General features: G+C 34.5%; 1 protein-coding gene across 4 annotated transcripts in view; it reads right to left on the bottom strand.

Moving 5' to 3' along the window:
• PSPC1 (paraspeckle component 1) overlaps positions 1-17,137 on the bottom strand; it is a 63,428-nt gene that overhangs the window by 31,284 nt on the left and 15,007 nt on the right. For 2 of the 4 annotated variants that reach the window (XR_010080007.1, XM_063394620.1), the window contains exon 7: positions 2,321-2,378. The exons of the other annotated variants lie outside the window; for them this stretch is intronic. Coding sequence is in view for 1 of the 2 variants with exons in the window: in XM_063394620.1 (XP_063250690.1) it covers positions 2,321-2,378 (58 nt within the window). In the remaining variant the exon portion in view is untranslated. The remainder of the gene's footprint in view (positions 1-2,320; positions 2,379-17,137) is intronic. 4 annotated transcript variants of the gene reach the window in all.

A 17,137-nucleotide genomic window follows, 5' to 3' on the forward strand; every position in this document is an offset into this window, starting at 1 on the left:
TAATTAAACGGAGCCTGGTGGCCACCCACAGGTACTGTCACTCATCTGTCAACTGCCACAAAGTTCTCATGCTCCGTTTCATACAAACACCCAGGGTGGCAGAGAGCAACCTATGCTATCAAACCTCTAGAATATACTGATCCTGATTCGGGCAGAGTCAGATCTGACAAGAGCAAAATTACAGAATATAATGCAAGGAGAGAGTGGGTTGCTGCATCCTTTCAGCGAGAGGCCACTACAATATATCAGCTATAACTCCGAGGTCCTCCAAAATCCTCCTATCTCCACAGCAGACCCTTAGAGCTAACCCCTTGATTGCCCCTCCTTTTTGGTGGGACACTAATGTGGAGTTAATTTACAGGACCATATTCAGCAACAGATGGAAAGCAGTCATTAGTGTTCATGCCACAACACAGACACAAAAAAAATCCTTTTCTGCAAACTGAAGGGCTGAAAAAGTCCACCCTAAATGTCTGAAATGCACTAAAAAGAGAAAGTCAAGAATCTTCATCAAGGCAGAGCTGGTTCCCCAAAAAAGCCCCCTTTTCCCATATTTAAGTTTACAATCTGCACTTAGCACTACGGATCCAATTAAATCTCTGATGAGGTATACATACTCTCTCCGAACTTGTTTGTCACAGAAAGCTGTAAAAATGAGCAGTTCTGCACAAGTGAGCCCAACACTTGTCACAGAGGCATTCTGCCTTCTAAGAAAATTATCATGCAGGTATTTCACTTACTTGAGATATTTCAGTTCCCTCTGTCCCACATTATAAAAAGTCACAAATTGCACAGGTAAATGTCAGTTAAAAATAAAGTTACAATTCCAACAGAAATATTAAGAAAGGATGCTACTGTCAACAACTAAAGATCTACTACTTAAAAGTCTACTGTACAGGTTTGTGGTCAATTATTCTAGCTGTACCAATGGAGTTAAATATGCTAGAGAAAACACAAAATCTCTAAAATAAGTGAATAAATGCTACACTTATTTGCTATTGATATTTTAAAATAGCAGTTCAGTGTTACTATAACTATTATTTTGGAATGATACTATTTATTTCTAAAAGTGGTAAGTTTAAAATCAAGTTGTAACATGAAACTTTAAAAGCAAGACCAATAACATCACTGTTAAGAACTGCAGTAAATACACATTTTAAACCTGCATATAAAATATATCTTGTGGATCTGAACAACTGGCACAGTATCAATATTTACAAAATCTTCTAATTAAATGAAATTTTCAAGTATGATGCCATCATATGCAAAAGTACAACTATAAAATAAAAAAATTAAGCCTCAATTTATGCTTCAGTTTAATATTTGTAGATAACTTCACAATGTCCTTCAGATTTGTAAATAATTTTCATCATCCCTGAAAGCACGAGCCTATTTCTATTTTTCAGCTATAAATGTGCCTCAATAAATGCAAGGAAATTATGGATAATGTGTTTTAAAATCTGAAGCAGATTCATTACTCCATAAATTCACATTAATCAAAAGGTCAGGTGAAATGTTTACTAAGTTTTGTATTTACTTTCAATTTCAAAATATATGAAAAAATAGGTTAATTACTTTTCCTTTAATTATCACCTTAATTTATTTTAAATTACCATTAAGAAGCTTCCAATAGATTAACAGTTCATACTAATTAGTTAGATTTGGTGGTCTTGAAGAAATACCTTAAGTTTCAGTCTTGTTTAAAAGCAGATATTCAGGGTAAGAAAGATTCCAAACTGTTTCAGGCTGCATACATGGAGCAAGCACTAATTATTATACCTTTCTACATTATACAGTAGTAGTTTTAGCAGTGGCAGTATTTTAAGCTGCAAGAGCTAAGTGAGAATATTTGCAAATAAGAGACTTGGAAGAAACTGGCAGAACACCAAGCTCATTCATTTATCACATCAAGTACATCAAGAAGAATTTGCCAATTTTAACCTCTGCATAATTTCACTGCATGCAATTAAAGTCACAATTTCTTTGAATAGTCCCTCCAAAATGATGACAAATATTTTTTTAACATAAAATTCTTTTTAGTACTAGATAACTCTCAGTGCATCACTTTTCACTGATTTTTGATTCTTTTAACTTGCACATCATTTTTTGCCATGTATAGTCAAAGCAGGAAAATAAGGACACACTGGGGGTAGGGGGGAAAAGCTGCTTGAAAGCAAGATATATGTTGGGGGTTTTTTATTTCCTAATATTGCTTACTCCTTTTTTACCAGTTGTCACTAATTAATAGTGCTTGAGAAACATGTACAGTCCCAAAGAAAAAAAAATTATATTACAGAAGCCTTTTCCTTCAGATCCCTACCTCCCATGTTTATTGCTCCACGAGGACCCATATCACCCATTCTCATTTCCTGTTCTCTCTGAAAGTAAACATAGTTTTCATGGTCAACCTATCATTCTTAGAACTTGAAACATTCCCATTTACTCCATGAAAATAAAAATGTTAAAGTTTCAAAAGTTTCCATCGATTAAAAACAGTGCAAGGAATGAAGTTAATTATACTCCTGTTTTTTATACTATCAAAGGGATGAATAAGTTCAATATAACAATGCTGTACATTCTTGTATTTTAAAGATTAAATATCCCCAGTTTCATTTATCAGATGCAGTAGTCTAAAGCTCCCAAACAGTTGTGTGATCAACTGCAAATGAATCCATCTTCACACAGTCTTTTTAATTAATAAATATGTTTCTATTTTACCTGCAAACAAACAGGTCTTAAAACAGCACTTGCCTAAAGGCCATGGATGAGAAATACTCAATATCATTTCATGACTCAAAAGTACTTGTGTTGACTGAAAATCAAGACCTGATGTATTATATTATGGTATATAAATTCAACCTACCAATACATCACTGTTCAAATAGTTTTAACTTAACTTGGTGGTGGTATATTTTTTAATGAATTATACTTTGCTATTGATGTCAGTTCAGATACTGACCATCCTTTCAAAACCAGCATAAAACTGTAGTATCACCAGAAACTGTAACATGCATTGACACTAAACAGACAAATAGCACATCGTATTGATCCAGATTCAATTGATGCTCAGTCACCCAACAGCGAAAGATTTCTGACATTACTAAACATGAACAAATAAAAGACAGTACCCAGAGCGGCAAAAAAATCACCACTTATGGGAAAACAAAATACTCTATCAGAGACTATTCCAGGGGATTTTAGGGCTACTGTTTACATCAAAAAGATTAAACAGAAACAAATTCACAATTCAAAACAAAACCTACTGAAATTTATTTTAAAATTAATCTTGATTTTCCACAGGAATATTAACAAGTACTCTGCTCTTGAGTAAACACACATGTGCTGAGAATAAGAAAATTTTAAAAAGTTTACCTCATTCTGAAAAACCATTCCATTTACGATTTAAGAGCCTAAGTTCAGATGCACTTTGAAAACAAATCCACGTACTAAGCAACTAAATCAGTCTATAAGCAACTTTTACGTGGGAAATATTAATGAATCAAAATACATTCACAGTATTTGTACAGGTTCACAAAAGTCTGGTTTGGTCAATCATATTTGGAATGCCAAATGTGAGTCTTCTATCTTCAGCCACTTGAAGCAGCAGACTCCACTATGTGACAGAACAGAACCAATAGTTTTATAAAAATAACCTGCTATAGGAAATTGCCATGAGATACATGGTAAAGAGCTCTCAGGTCAACAACTTTGTTTACAGTAACTCATATTAATCTAGAAAAAGTACTTAACATAAGAAAAGTACACATTGTTTTCAAAAGAATGTGGCTTAATGTGGAATGGGAAAATAAGGTCTGGTAACCAAAAGACACAGGCAGGTTTTGAAGTCCAGCTACAAAAGGCGGTGATGGAACACTGAGGATCTCTTCTTCTGACCCTAGAACTCACATTAAAAAGTGATTAGAGAACATGCAGCTACTCTGACAGACCTTTCACAGTAACATCAATTGATATTTTCAGTAAAACCAGCATTCCCACGGGGATCAGCCGTACCTATAAACTGACGTGATTTAGTCACAAATTAGCACACAACCGTGTTACTAGTCTGCTTGTACACCTCAGTCTTGGCATCAGGAAGCAGGAGGGAAAGTGGTTTCATCCCTACTGTCAGTCCCTAGCCCAAAAGGATTGGGAAACGCTGTGGCTATCAGTTTACACTGGACAGATTGTGTGCACACATGCAGGCCTACATGCTTGTGTGAAAATGGACAATGCCATGAACAGCTGTGAGAAACATTTTCACTACAAAGCAAAGCAGCAGACTTTACAGTAGGCACAAACCTTACTTGATTCATCTCAGGTTCAACTGCAAGTTGGTTGGTATTTGTTTTTTTTAAGCAACAAGTGCCATAAGGCAAGGCTAAGTACAATACTGGCTAGATAAGGATCCTAAGTCCTGAGCAGTAAAGCTGCACTGGTTACTAGAACTTGTTTTCTTTGGAAAGGACAGAAGCATATGCAAGCTCTGATGTACACTTTCTTTAAAAAACACATGAGTCTTCCTCCTAGCCATCAACTATTTTTTCCCTGTCTTGAAATGCTACCAGTCTTCAGTTAACTGAAGTACAGCACAAGACGGGCAGAACTTACTTTTGTTTAGTCTAGTTTAACATTTGTAAGAAAAACCATGAAGTAATTATTTGCCATTTTTTTAGCTTTAACTTCAGTGTTGAATTATTACAGTAAAGAAAACATTTCAGGTAGAGAATAAAAAAATGTGCCTTAAGGTCACTGTTGCCTATTACTTTATCAACATGTCTGTAAGATTAAGATGCTGCTGCCACTTATAATTATTCCTACTGTTGCATGTTCAAAACATATCATGTTCCATTGATTTTTCAGCACAGGAATTCTTCTGTACTTTTAACACTGAATTAGCAACTTTACACTTCCTGTCAGAGAAAATACTCAATTTCAAATGTTAACCAGCAGTACATATCATTAATGTCATTAGATGTTTGATGTCATCAAAAATTCTATCTGGAGGAGTCCTGGGTAGTAACAAAAATTTAGTCACACACAAATCAGATCCTAGACAGCTCTTTCATATGTGAACATAAACATGTTATTACAGGTAACCAGGACTAGGCCAACTAGTCCACGGGTTTTGTCCAGAATTTAACAGAAAGGAATTCCAACAGGCAGTTTGACACAACAGCTGAACCAGTGCTGGCTGGTAATTCCAGCCCACCTCAGAGGTTCATTTTCAGATACCCAAGCCTTCCACAGAGCTTAGCAATGATAGTGTTACCTTCTCAGAGCTTCTTTTCCTCACTATATGATTTCCCATTCTTCTGTTCAGTAGCAGCCTGCTTCAGCCCCTTCCCCAAAGTCACCCATAACTACGCACAACAGGGAGTTACAACTGAGCAGCAAGAGAACAAGGCTAAACTCCTGAGAGAAATATGGGGGGTGATTAAGAACCTCTGAAGTCACGTGTACCTGGGAAAACAATCTTAACAGGAAGAGAACAAGAAAAGTGATGATATGCTATTACAAGGGAAAAAGAAAGCCATAAGACAAAGAATGTGCAGGAAAGTGTAAGTTAAACTTTGTGAAGATCAGAAAAAAACATTATCAAAAACACAAAGTCAGCAAACAAAAAATGTCCTATTGTAAAAGCACTGTTTACACAACTCAAATCTTTCCAAACCATTTGTTGCTGGGATTTTTGTAAAATACTTCAGAACTCACTAATGAAAACAACCTTCAAAAAAGGTCCAACTCTCATGAGTAACCTTTTAGAAGAACTGCTACGATGGCAACTATAGGAATATACTTACTAATTATTTTAGACAGAAGCATTAAAAATTGTATTTCTCACAATGGCAACTAATTTTAATGTCTAGTGTAAAAAGCAGATCTACACCAAAATACTGAATACACTCTGTTTTCAAAATATGTATTTTACATTTAATATAGTATTCTAAGGATTCTCCCCTTTTTACTAAGTACTTGAAACCAACTTTCCAAAGTATTTGAGGGTATATCATGTGCTATGTTCTTAGACTTCTTATCACCATTGATACAGCAGTCTAAATATACAGAGAATGGCCACGATGATTCTTCTGAGTTTGTTAAATATATTATGCTATTTTAAAATTTGTTCTACAAAACTATGAAACTAAATGTTTCGAAAAACACCTAAGAATTGATACAGGTCACACTGCAAGTAAAAATACAAATAGTCATAAACCTGACTTTTTTAACTGACAAACCAGTGCTACTTTTTTCCTTAAAAATAGGCCTTGCAATTGCAGCAGCCCAGGAAAAATTAATTTTGTCTCCAAGCGATGTAATATTCACGGTAACAAAGCTGTCAAAAATTATGGTATGAACAAAATATGGTACAGAAAATTTTACAACAGCAAAAAAGCAACATATCTCAGAAATGTTATGATGGCAGACCATAGAGTTTTCAATGGTTTGTGGCCAGAAGAATATGTGACTATTTGCTCACCTTTCATAGTATAGAAACCGCTCTAATGTTAAGACATGGCATCCAAAAAATGCCTTAGCAAGAAAACAACACTTTCCCCATAAACCTGAAAATTAATAGTTTAATCAGCTCTTTATTTTGGTTGTGTGCGTAGAGCAAAATGTAATTAACAGTGCTGTTGTGACTGTAATTAACAGTCCCACTTGTTTTCATTAATATGAAAACTGAATTTTATTCTCTAACAGCCTATACATTTGTCAAAACAGGTATAACATTTCTGTACTAGAATTCATTACTCCCTTCCCTTCTAGTGTGTTTTATTTATTAAGGTCCTTCTAGAAAAGAAAAATTATTTCCAAAGACCTCTTAAGGAGGCATAAGGCCCTTAAACCTTACCTAAATTGTAACTTACTGAAAGACATCTGTTTTTTAATGACATAAATCATACAAGTTATTAAAGCTGCTAGTTAGCAATCAAAACTAGAATTTGGGGGATACTTTTGATTGTGTGTTGTCTTTTCCTCAGAATATCCACTACTTCACTGCAATGACAACTGCACTGGAAGTTAAGCAGCAGTAAGAAGTTAAAGTAATTAAAGGCTTCTCCTCCATCCACCCCTTCTTGTCACCCTTCTCTCTTCAGTCTGATACTCAATTAAGATCTCTATGTAAGATCCATAATTTACAAAATCCCCACACAGTTCATATAGAATAACAGTAATTTTAAATGAAAAATATTGATCTTCCAAAATCCAACATTTCTATGTGTTCCTGAGCACTGAAGTCTAAATTCAGAGCTGATCCCCACTCTGAGCTGGGCATCATACTAGATGATTCCAGAAATGTCTTCCAACCTAAACCGCTCAAAAGTCTCTGACCTGAGTGATAGCACTAACCCAGGAGTCTAGAAAAACAAACTAACTTCACACAAACCTACACAAATAGATAACTTAGATAACAACTAAAATCAATGAAGCTATAAATCATGTTATAAAAGCATGCATATGTCCTGGTTTTAAATAGTCATCAGTCCTGGTTTTAAAAGCTGTCACCGGGACTCAATCTTTGAAAAAACATACTAAGAAGGCTAGAGCATATAAAGGCAATTTACTGCTTTCTGACTCGAGTCATGAATAAAGCTGATGGAGGTGACTCGTTAAGTTCCAACACTAAAAAATCCTAAATATTAAAAAAGTTTCACATCAGTAAAATCAGGAATACACATTGCATGAAGTGCAATCAGATACACACATTCCAGTAGATGCCACAAATTGGAAAAACACTCCTAATGGTAGTAAAAACCACAATTCCAGAAAAATAAATTTATTACTAGTCCAGCGCATTTCTGAAGTATTCCTGTCATTTCAGTAAGATTGCAACGGAAATATCAGTTTTATTTGAAGAGGGGAATTTCATTTAAAACTAACAGCAAAAGGATAGAAATGTATTTGTGAAAAACCTCTGTGCATTACATCTTCGTTCTTTCTTTTAGTTCTGAGAACAGAAAGTCTTCTACTTGTGTTGGATCTCATTTTCCTTCTGCATCAATTGCTAAGGACAGTCCTCGGCAGCTAAAGCCCACAAACAAAAGACACTCAATTGAACCTATGTAATTAAAACTCCTCGAAAGTATTTACCATTGTAAAGTGGAGTTATTGTTTAGAAATGCTTTTTACAGTAACAGTTAAACAGCTGTGAACCTCCCAGTATGTTTTGGTTTCATCATTCTCTTACAGCTGCATGCAAAAGCCAATCTGAACTAAAGTTAGATTCCTTCCAATGCATCAATCCTCACATGATGTTTAAGTCAGGTCTCAATTGAGAGTTTTGGAAAAGAAGGAGATTAATTGAGCTAATATGACTCTCAATACGAAGACCTTTAGGGGATACATCACTAACCAGCAACATTTAATAACCCTTAAGATTAAAGAAAAGGTTAATCCTAAAGGTTAAAGACAACACTATTTAATACACACCAAAGTAACAGCTTTGTTTTACACAAGAACTCCTATTTTCAGAATACATTACAGGTCAAAATTCAAATTACTGTCTAACTTCTTAACAAGACAGAAAATAGTCTAAAATAAGCAAAGATATACCATGGAACCTATTCTGTTGATCATAAACTTGGTTCCATATTGCAATATATATATTTTCTGCTTTATTTTTTTGTCTTGTAGTTACTTTCTCCTTCACTGAATTTTTATATTGCATTTAAGCCACTGCCTTAGTATAATTAATAATTTTCTCCCATCGCTCTCATTTCCATTTGTTAAAATACAGTAAAACATTGTATATACAATATCTATAAAACTAACAAAAAATATATTTCATTTTCTCATAACCTAAAGCAAAAGTTATTCGTCATCCTAAAAAAAAATAATGTACATAGAAGGCAAAATCAAGCCCTAAACAAACTGCATAGATATACAGTAGCTAGGAACAAAATCAAAATATTTTAATTCCATTCCTCCAATCATCATTACATCATCTGTTCAGGTAATGAAAAGTGCTACCATATCCTTCTCTGTATATGAAGCACTCTCAGAGGATGTAAGTGCAAAGAAGGATACTTTTTCCAAATGCCTTTGCTGTTGATGGCTTGAGAGAAATCAAGTATAGAGGTATTACGGCAAATTTGCCCCTTGTTTTAACCACTAAGACTCACAAGAAAGGTAAAAATCTGCTTCTCAAATATTTTAAGCTAAAATTCAGAAATAATTTTTCAGAAGACAAAGGTGCTTTGAGAAGACAACCTCCTTCAACAGATTTGGAAATCCTTTGAAAAATGAGACACCATTATATTGGTTCCCTTTAACAGCAACTTTCTCAATTCTGCCACTTAATCTGGTTCTGCTGGAGTTAGGAACCACCTTAGATTAATGGAACCAAAACATAAAAAACATTTCTCCCATTACTGTTAGCTTCCTTTTTTCAGTAACAGTAAAACAATTAAAATATGAATTAAATACAGATCAACAGCTGAACATAATACAAATATTTCTTCAAAGGCATTTTACTCTTTACTTACCCACAGAAGTACTTTCTAGAAGAAACATACAGCATATCACCAAGTTCACAACTGAGACATGTAACAATTACACTACAGTCACAATATATTCACATCTTCAGAGATATATTAGAGAATTTCATGCTGCACCTTAGAATTATTCTGGTTTTATATGAGCTGAAGAAATGTCAGAAGAGTGGATAAATATCAGAGACCATCTTGCAGGCTGCAAATAATTTACAATCCACTCCACTATTTACCATGGTGGGGTGGACTTGAAGGGCTACTTAACTGGTAACAAAGACTGGGCTAACTGTACCCCCATGCAGAAAGCACTAAAACACTAAACTGAAAATCAGGTGTTATAGAACAATGCTGCATTTTAGATTTCCCAAATTCTTATGTTTTCCTTGCAAAAACCTCAAATCCACACAAATATTAAAAAGAGCGAACACTGGATGGAGTAAAAAAAAAAGTTTTCCCCAAATGCAAGATTCAAAGATAAGATGTAGTGAAAATCATCAATGTTTACTTTGAAGAGAGATTTATCAGCCAAGAATACCCTTTATCATATAATGTTTCTATGAAAATCTACTTCTTAACTGAAGTGTCAACTATAAGTGTGCAAAAGCACCTTTAAAGCACCACTAGTTATGGCCACAGTGCACTAAATATGACTCTTTGCCAGACTTCTGTAGTCACCAAGCACGTATTATATAGGCCAAATAAATTACAACATAAAAACCGGTCTCATTGTAGTTGCTATCTCATAATTAATTTAAGTTACCAGTAAAAATGCAAGTATTTGTCAAAAGGAAGCTGAAAACCAAAATCTTTAAACGCTACAAAGAGGTCCTGTAGGAGAAACTTCCAGCACCTATACAGTGTTTTTTATGGATGTTATGGATGTTGCTTACAACCAGACCAGTTCAATGTTTAAGATTTCTCCAACTAACTAATGGCCTGTCCACACACCACACTAAAACATAAGAAAATATGAACAGAGAAGCATCAGTGAAACTTTCTGCTGGAAGCCAAGCTCCACAGTAATTTTACACGACTTGTAGGCCATTTCCTGTAAAACTGGAGCAACGTGAGGCAGACTTGAATGAGGAAGATGCTTGTCATTTGAACAAAGCTTGACTGATAAAAATAATGTATTCTACCAGGCAATTCTAGTATTTCCATCGAAAGTTTAAGAAACTGGTCATCTGAATAAATCCAAACAGATTGAGAAACATTGCTTTCTACCTAAATACCCTAACCCAAGTCCACACACAGTGGACTACAGTGTCTGGTTTCATCAAAAATATTCAACAACTACTGTTATATTTACATACAACAGACCCAAAGGTCACAATTATGTTAGGGATTGAATGGGAACCACCTAATCAATAAATAAAACAGGAATAGCTGGTTCTTACCTAAACTCAGAAGTTCGCCCTATAGTTAAAACAAATGTTTAATAATTCAGAAATGGTGGGGGAAACAACCAGGAAGACTCCAGAAGTAAATAACATTTTAAAGTATATTAAAAACCAGAAGCATGTAGGAAGATAGAAAAAGCCCGAAGAACCTAATTTCAATATCATATTGTCTTTTTCTTAGAAGAGACAACTACCAGCTATTCTGTCACAAGCAGATATCCCAAACTGCATCTGGGACCTGTAGTAAGAGTTTCATGCCATGTGCAGGACAAAACTAATACAAACACTCTCTCATCCTCCACAGTTCTAAGCGTTAACTAATGAGCCATTAGGCACTGTAGGAAATCTTAAGTGACAAATGTTTTAGTAGGGCATGTTGTGACAGGACATGGGGTGATAGTTTTAAACTAATAGTGGGTAGACTCCAACTAGGTGAAAGGAAGAACTTTTTTACAATGAGGGCAATGAAATACTGGAACAAGTTGCCCCATCCCTGGAAACACTAAGGGTTGGATGGGGCTCTGAGCAACCTAAAGTAGCTTAAGATGTCCCTGCTCATTGCAGAAGGCAATGAACTACATGGCCTTCAGTGGCCCCTTCCAAACCAAACCATGCTATCTATGATTTTAAGATTATGTTCAGGCAGAAACATCTTCGAATAGCAAACCTTAGATAATCTAATTGACTCTTTAAGCTGGAGTTTCTACTGAACTCCCCATCTGAACAGTTACAAATCAACTCTACCGAAACTCATCTTCTTACCAAAACCCACTATTCATTGCAAGTGCTAATTAGGTGGAAATAATACCCAATCTCTGCATAATTAAAGTGTACGTGATGGAAAACAGAAGTATCAGATTTAATCTCCATTTTCCTCATGGAAGATTAAATAACCCAAAACAAGCACTACCTCCAGTAATAAGAAAAAACTACTTTCACAAGGAGGCTTGTGAAATATTCATGAGAAAAAATATGGCTATTTTAATTAAAAAAATTACCAGTTAGCCTGGTATCAATAGACAGGCAACAACACTAAGTGAATTTCTATTTTTTTTCTATTTCTATCAGTTTACTGCATTATCACTATTAAAATTTTCTGCTCTGTGAGAGCTACTGAAGCAAAACACTAGAGGCTAAGCAAAAGGTCACATTAAGGAAAAAAAACCACTCGCAAGGCACTGGCTTGAGAGAGAGAAACCAGGTCACTAAACAGACTCCACTCACACTGCGCAACAGACACATTACAGTACCAAGTTCCCTCACATCCAAAAAAATTATTTACACAGAAATCTCACTTATTGCTCCTTGGGTGCTTTAGTCTTTCTTTAAACACAGATCCCTTGAGCAAAGACAAATTTTTCTAAGCAGGAACTTATTTTGGTTGCAAGTCTCAGTACTACCGAGCAAGATCTCAGGATTTAGAGAAGTGGACGAGTCCAAAATAGGTACCAAGCAGACAACTGAAACTGAAAATTAGTTTCTTCTTAGTCTGGGTAAATACGTGTACAAACTCCAAGTCAAACTTAACTCCAGTAGCTGAGGAAGAAAAAATGAAAATCATTAAGGCAAACATTAATTTTAGCTTCTTCAAATATATATGGCATTTATCAAACACATCAACAAGGAATTTTTCTAAGTTATAGATATAATTCCTAAGTATTCTTACTTGTCAGAATATGAAAAACTGAAAAATTCTATTAGAGTAGCTTAAATTGAATAACTAGATTTTATTTAAATAGTGAGCAGCAACAATTTTCAGAAATAATAGCAAAATATAGACTTATTATATCCATACAGAATATAGACTTATAAAATCCGCTCTTGGTTAGATTTTTCTATTTTTATCTGTAAAACCCATGAAACAGCAGAAGTTAAGTATTCAAATGGACTATTCAATAAAGAAGCACAGATGCATTTGAGGTCTTTCTATCAATAATTGAACCAAAATGCCATTTGCTACAGCTGGGGCCTCATGAAACACAGAGACTAACAAAGACTAAGGTAATTTTGCTGTTACATAAGCAGCATCTGAAAAGTGTTATTTTAGTTTCTTGATCATCAGTCTTACTGAGAGAAAATTCTGTATCAATTACTGTAAGAAAAGAACGAATTTGGGGAAGCTTAAGAGCAGTACCACAACACCTCAATTCATACTGGAGACTTATGCACATTTGACAGCACATAGAATTATAAAAATTACTTGTGAATAGTCACTTGTTCTATTTGCAAGTTTACATGAAGTACACATTAGTATTTTCCAAAGCACTTTCTGCAAACATTGGAAGATGACTGCAACAAAGCAAAAGATTAGTCTCCTAAATATAACACAAAAATATCACATTGCCTAAATACTCAGCTCACACATACTGAAATATAGTTGTAAATGAAATATAATATTGTAACAATTATTTGCTTTGTTACTGAAAAATTACTTTAAGTCGCATCCTTGACATACATAAAAATATGACCTAGAAAATCAATTATGAACCTTCCTAAAATGGTCATGGAATACTTACAACCAAAAGATTTTATTCCACAAACACCTTCATTTAATGTATACAGGCACATAATACGCTACAAAAAGATTCCTGAAGTTCTGCATTGATTTTCATGCAATGTCTTTTCATACTAAAAATAGATATGACAGTTAAATAGTTTTTTCTATCTGATAATGTCATTAAAGGCTGAAAATAATTCATTTAATTGCTGAAAATAATATAAATTGAGTATTTTAAGGCTTGTTAAGGAAGTATTATTGCCCAAAGCAACAAATTTAGTCGCTGAAACACAAAGGAACAGAAAAAATGCATGACTTAATAATCTGTCTACCAATGCGTATGACTTGTAAAAAAATAAAAATAATTTCGTGCTACTGCCAAAAGTAGGACTGCCCACAAAAACACAAACTGCATTATTTATAGAATGCTTGCTCAAAGGCCTACCCTATGTTGATTTATGCATAGGAAGAAACCTGATCACTGAAGTAAAACCACTGCCAAGAAAAGCAGGAGTATTCTGTCAAGTTGGTGGTTTTTAGTTCTACATTTAATGATTTGTCTTTTTCCAAGCTAGTTTTACCTTAAAAAGCCTTTAAGTTCACACATGAACTATGTGTGCTGGACTACAGTAAGGGTGCAATTCACCTCGCCCAATCGTGCTCTACAAAAGAGCTTTTACAAAGCATCAAGAAACTGAGATTTTATCCACACAAACTCACAAAACTTCACCACCATTAGCTTCATTAAGTATACGAGGCTGTCAGGATAAAATAACCAACACTTATTGTTAGAAAACTTATCAAATTCAAAAATATTCTTAGAAATGTTTCATTGATTTATTTTTGGGCATCTGCCCTAGTTTAGTTTTGAGTTAGGTAGGAAACAAGTCACTACTCAGTGAAAATTCCCACTGCTTACATTACCAGAGCTTTTAAGCACAATGCTATGAGAAGATGGGATCAAAATACAGTTCTATTCACTTAAAAAGCCAACAAGTGCAAAAATCTAGTCCTGAATTTCTGAAGTTTAAGGAAAACTTGTTTCAAGCATGTCTAATGCTTAACTTGCAAATGAACACAGAAGTAAGGGATAAGACATGCCTCAGTAGGGCTCCAAACAGTAAGAAGTGGAAAACTACATTTATAAATTCCTCCAAAGGACCAAACTCTTAGAACAAGAACTATGTTGCGATGGCATTCCTGAAGCTGTAGCCTTCATTGCTGTTTTGCAATGTGCTTTTTTTACTTTCTTGCTCTCATCTGTCTTACACCTTTTGATCCAAGTCCACTACAACCCCTGCTGTTGAAGCATCTTCACTGCTTTAGTGGCTGACACTTTATGCTGATAATTATTCAACATACTTGAGAGCAGTGCTTCTGCAAGAAAAACTACAGGAAAGCAGAACAATGTCTAGAAATAATTCCTGAAAAGACTATGAGATTAAAAAGAAAAGTATTAAATATACAAAGTCTTACATGACAAAACAGCAAGCATTCCGAAATTGAAACTGATGAATTCTCAAGGAACAGTCCCTTACACATTCAAAAAGAGGTTTTCCTTGGAGGGAAGTGGGCAAGGATGTCCAATAATCTCAATTTCCTCTTTAAACTATCAGTAAGAAGAGCTGTAAGTTTTAGGCTGGTATTGCAGCTATTGTTGCACTAAGTACAATACCCACCTAACACTATTTCAGAGTGTTACAACAGAAGTAAATCTGTGCACACAAAACTATGACTACAACTCCTCCATACTTTGGTCTCTGTTTTAGACACATAAAAACTATTTTAATACAGTAAATCCAAACCACTAAGTTGGTGACGCAAATAAAAGCAAGTCTTGGAACTGGAATTATTTTATACAATGGCTCTGGATTGAGATTCAACAATCCAAGCAAGCCATCCATAACTGGGTAATAACCATTGCATGTTTGAGTAATTAATGTATTACTGGCACTCAGAAGTATTTTCTTTTTAGAAAATATTTGTGCTGTTGCAAAATAAATCACCATCAGCAAGTTCCTCTTTCAGAATAAAACTTCACAAAACACTACTGGAAAACTAGTTTCCCAATCAAGCTACTCTGAAATCAGAATGCATATAAATTATTGAGCTATAACAGCACATTTCAATTAACTGACTATTAGAAATGAAGGGGAAAACCCTAATCAATATGGAAGTGTTTATTAGTAATTTATCTACTAGAATCACACTGGATTAATGAATTGTTTAGGCATCATCAGGCTGCCCATTAGATTAACAATCAATGCAATCAAATTTCTAATGTTCATCATCACCAGCAACAAGAATACTTCAGAAAAATAAATCCTCTCATAGAAAATATTTTTATTGTCTGTAACAAAATCAAGTAACAGCTACCTGCACTCAAGTTACTTACAAGATGTTTTTCAAAAGTAGTTGTATTTTTAAAAGATGCACGTTTAATGATTTAGGAAAAAGACACAGATAGAAACTTTCAATGGGAAAGCCTAATACTGCAGCTTTACATGAAATGGCAATTCTGCAATTGCCATTGCACTTACCATTTATCTTCCTGTTTTAGACTGACCAGTAAAAAGTGATAGGATATAAGTGAAGGAAGCTTACTTTTCAAAGCTTTTAAGAAACAAAAAAAAGGATTAGAAACAATTATTATTGTCCTACAAAATACATTGTTGGCAGAAGACTTTAACATGTCATAAGTATAATGCCAGAAGAGTTTATCAAGACTCGATATGGTAAAAAACTATACAACTGTATCAAAAAATGCAGTTCTCACCAAGAGTCAACTTTTTCTCTGAAAATAGAGAATAACTTTCTCAGTACATGTACGGTGGTAATCTGAGAGCAGAAGTGAGTGCAAGATGGAATCTGTTCACAGTAAACAAGTATTAATAAAAACAAAGGAGTTGTGTAAGAAATTCTAAGTTGAAATCAGATTTCATGTGTCATTTTGCTATCTCCAGAAAAGGTTTGCAGTTTTTCCCTGCTGCAAAATGCAAAGGCTTTTTCAATTCCCATTCATACTACATAACTACAGTTATCTAAAAACATTTTATAACAAGGATCTATAAAGTGATAGGCATGCTTAGTCACACAGCTGCCCTGATTAGAAACTGTTGCTAAAGAAACACACCAGTTGCCATTTTGTTTCAAATTTTTCTCTTTTAAAGTTTAAAGAGCATTAGAAGTAAAACCCAAGCCAAGCCATAACCAGAATGTTATAGTCTACAGAATACATTTTTTAATGTATTATTGTATATGCCACTTTAATTTCAATGATATTTAAAAAACACCTGTACTCAGGACTGTTACTGTAAAACTACATCTCTCTATTTTTGCAGTGTATTAGCTAGGTCCAGATGAACACACAATTTCAGTAATGCACGAGTGGGAAAGGTACACTCTTCCAAAGCAGTCTTCCACATTTTACCTTTCCCCCCAAAAAAATTTGATGTATAAACGTCATAAAATTATGTATAGTGATGTAAGTGCCTTCCATTTGAACCACCCTTCTTCCCCTACGTTTTTGCCAAGTCCAGCACACCAACTTTAACAGTTTCTATTCATATAGGGTTTGGAATTTAAAAATGTAGATAAGCAACAAGGATGGACAAACTGTGGTAAGCAATTTAAGCACAGAGACCAAATACTATTATCTCAAGACAGATGTAAAATAAATCAGCAGAGGCTGTGAGGGTCAACATTACCTAGTTTTCCCCACTCTAAGATGCAGATTACAGGCTACC

This window comes from Prinia subflava, chromosome 3, assembly GCF_021018805.1.
Source record: "Prinia subflava isolate CZ2003 ecotype Zambia chromosome 3, Cam_Psub_1.2, whole genome shotgun sequence".
Lineage (NCBI taxonomy): Eukaryota > Metazoa > Chordata > Aves > Passeriformes > Cisticolidae > Prinia > Prinia subflava.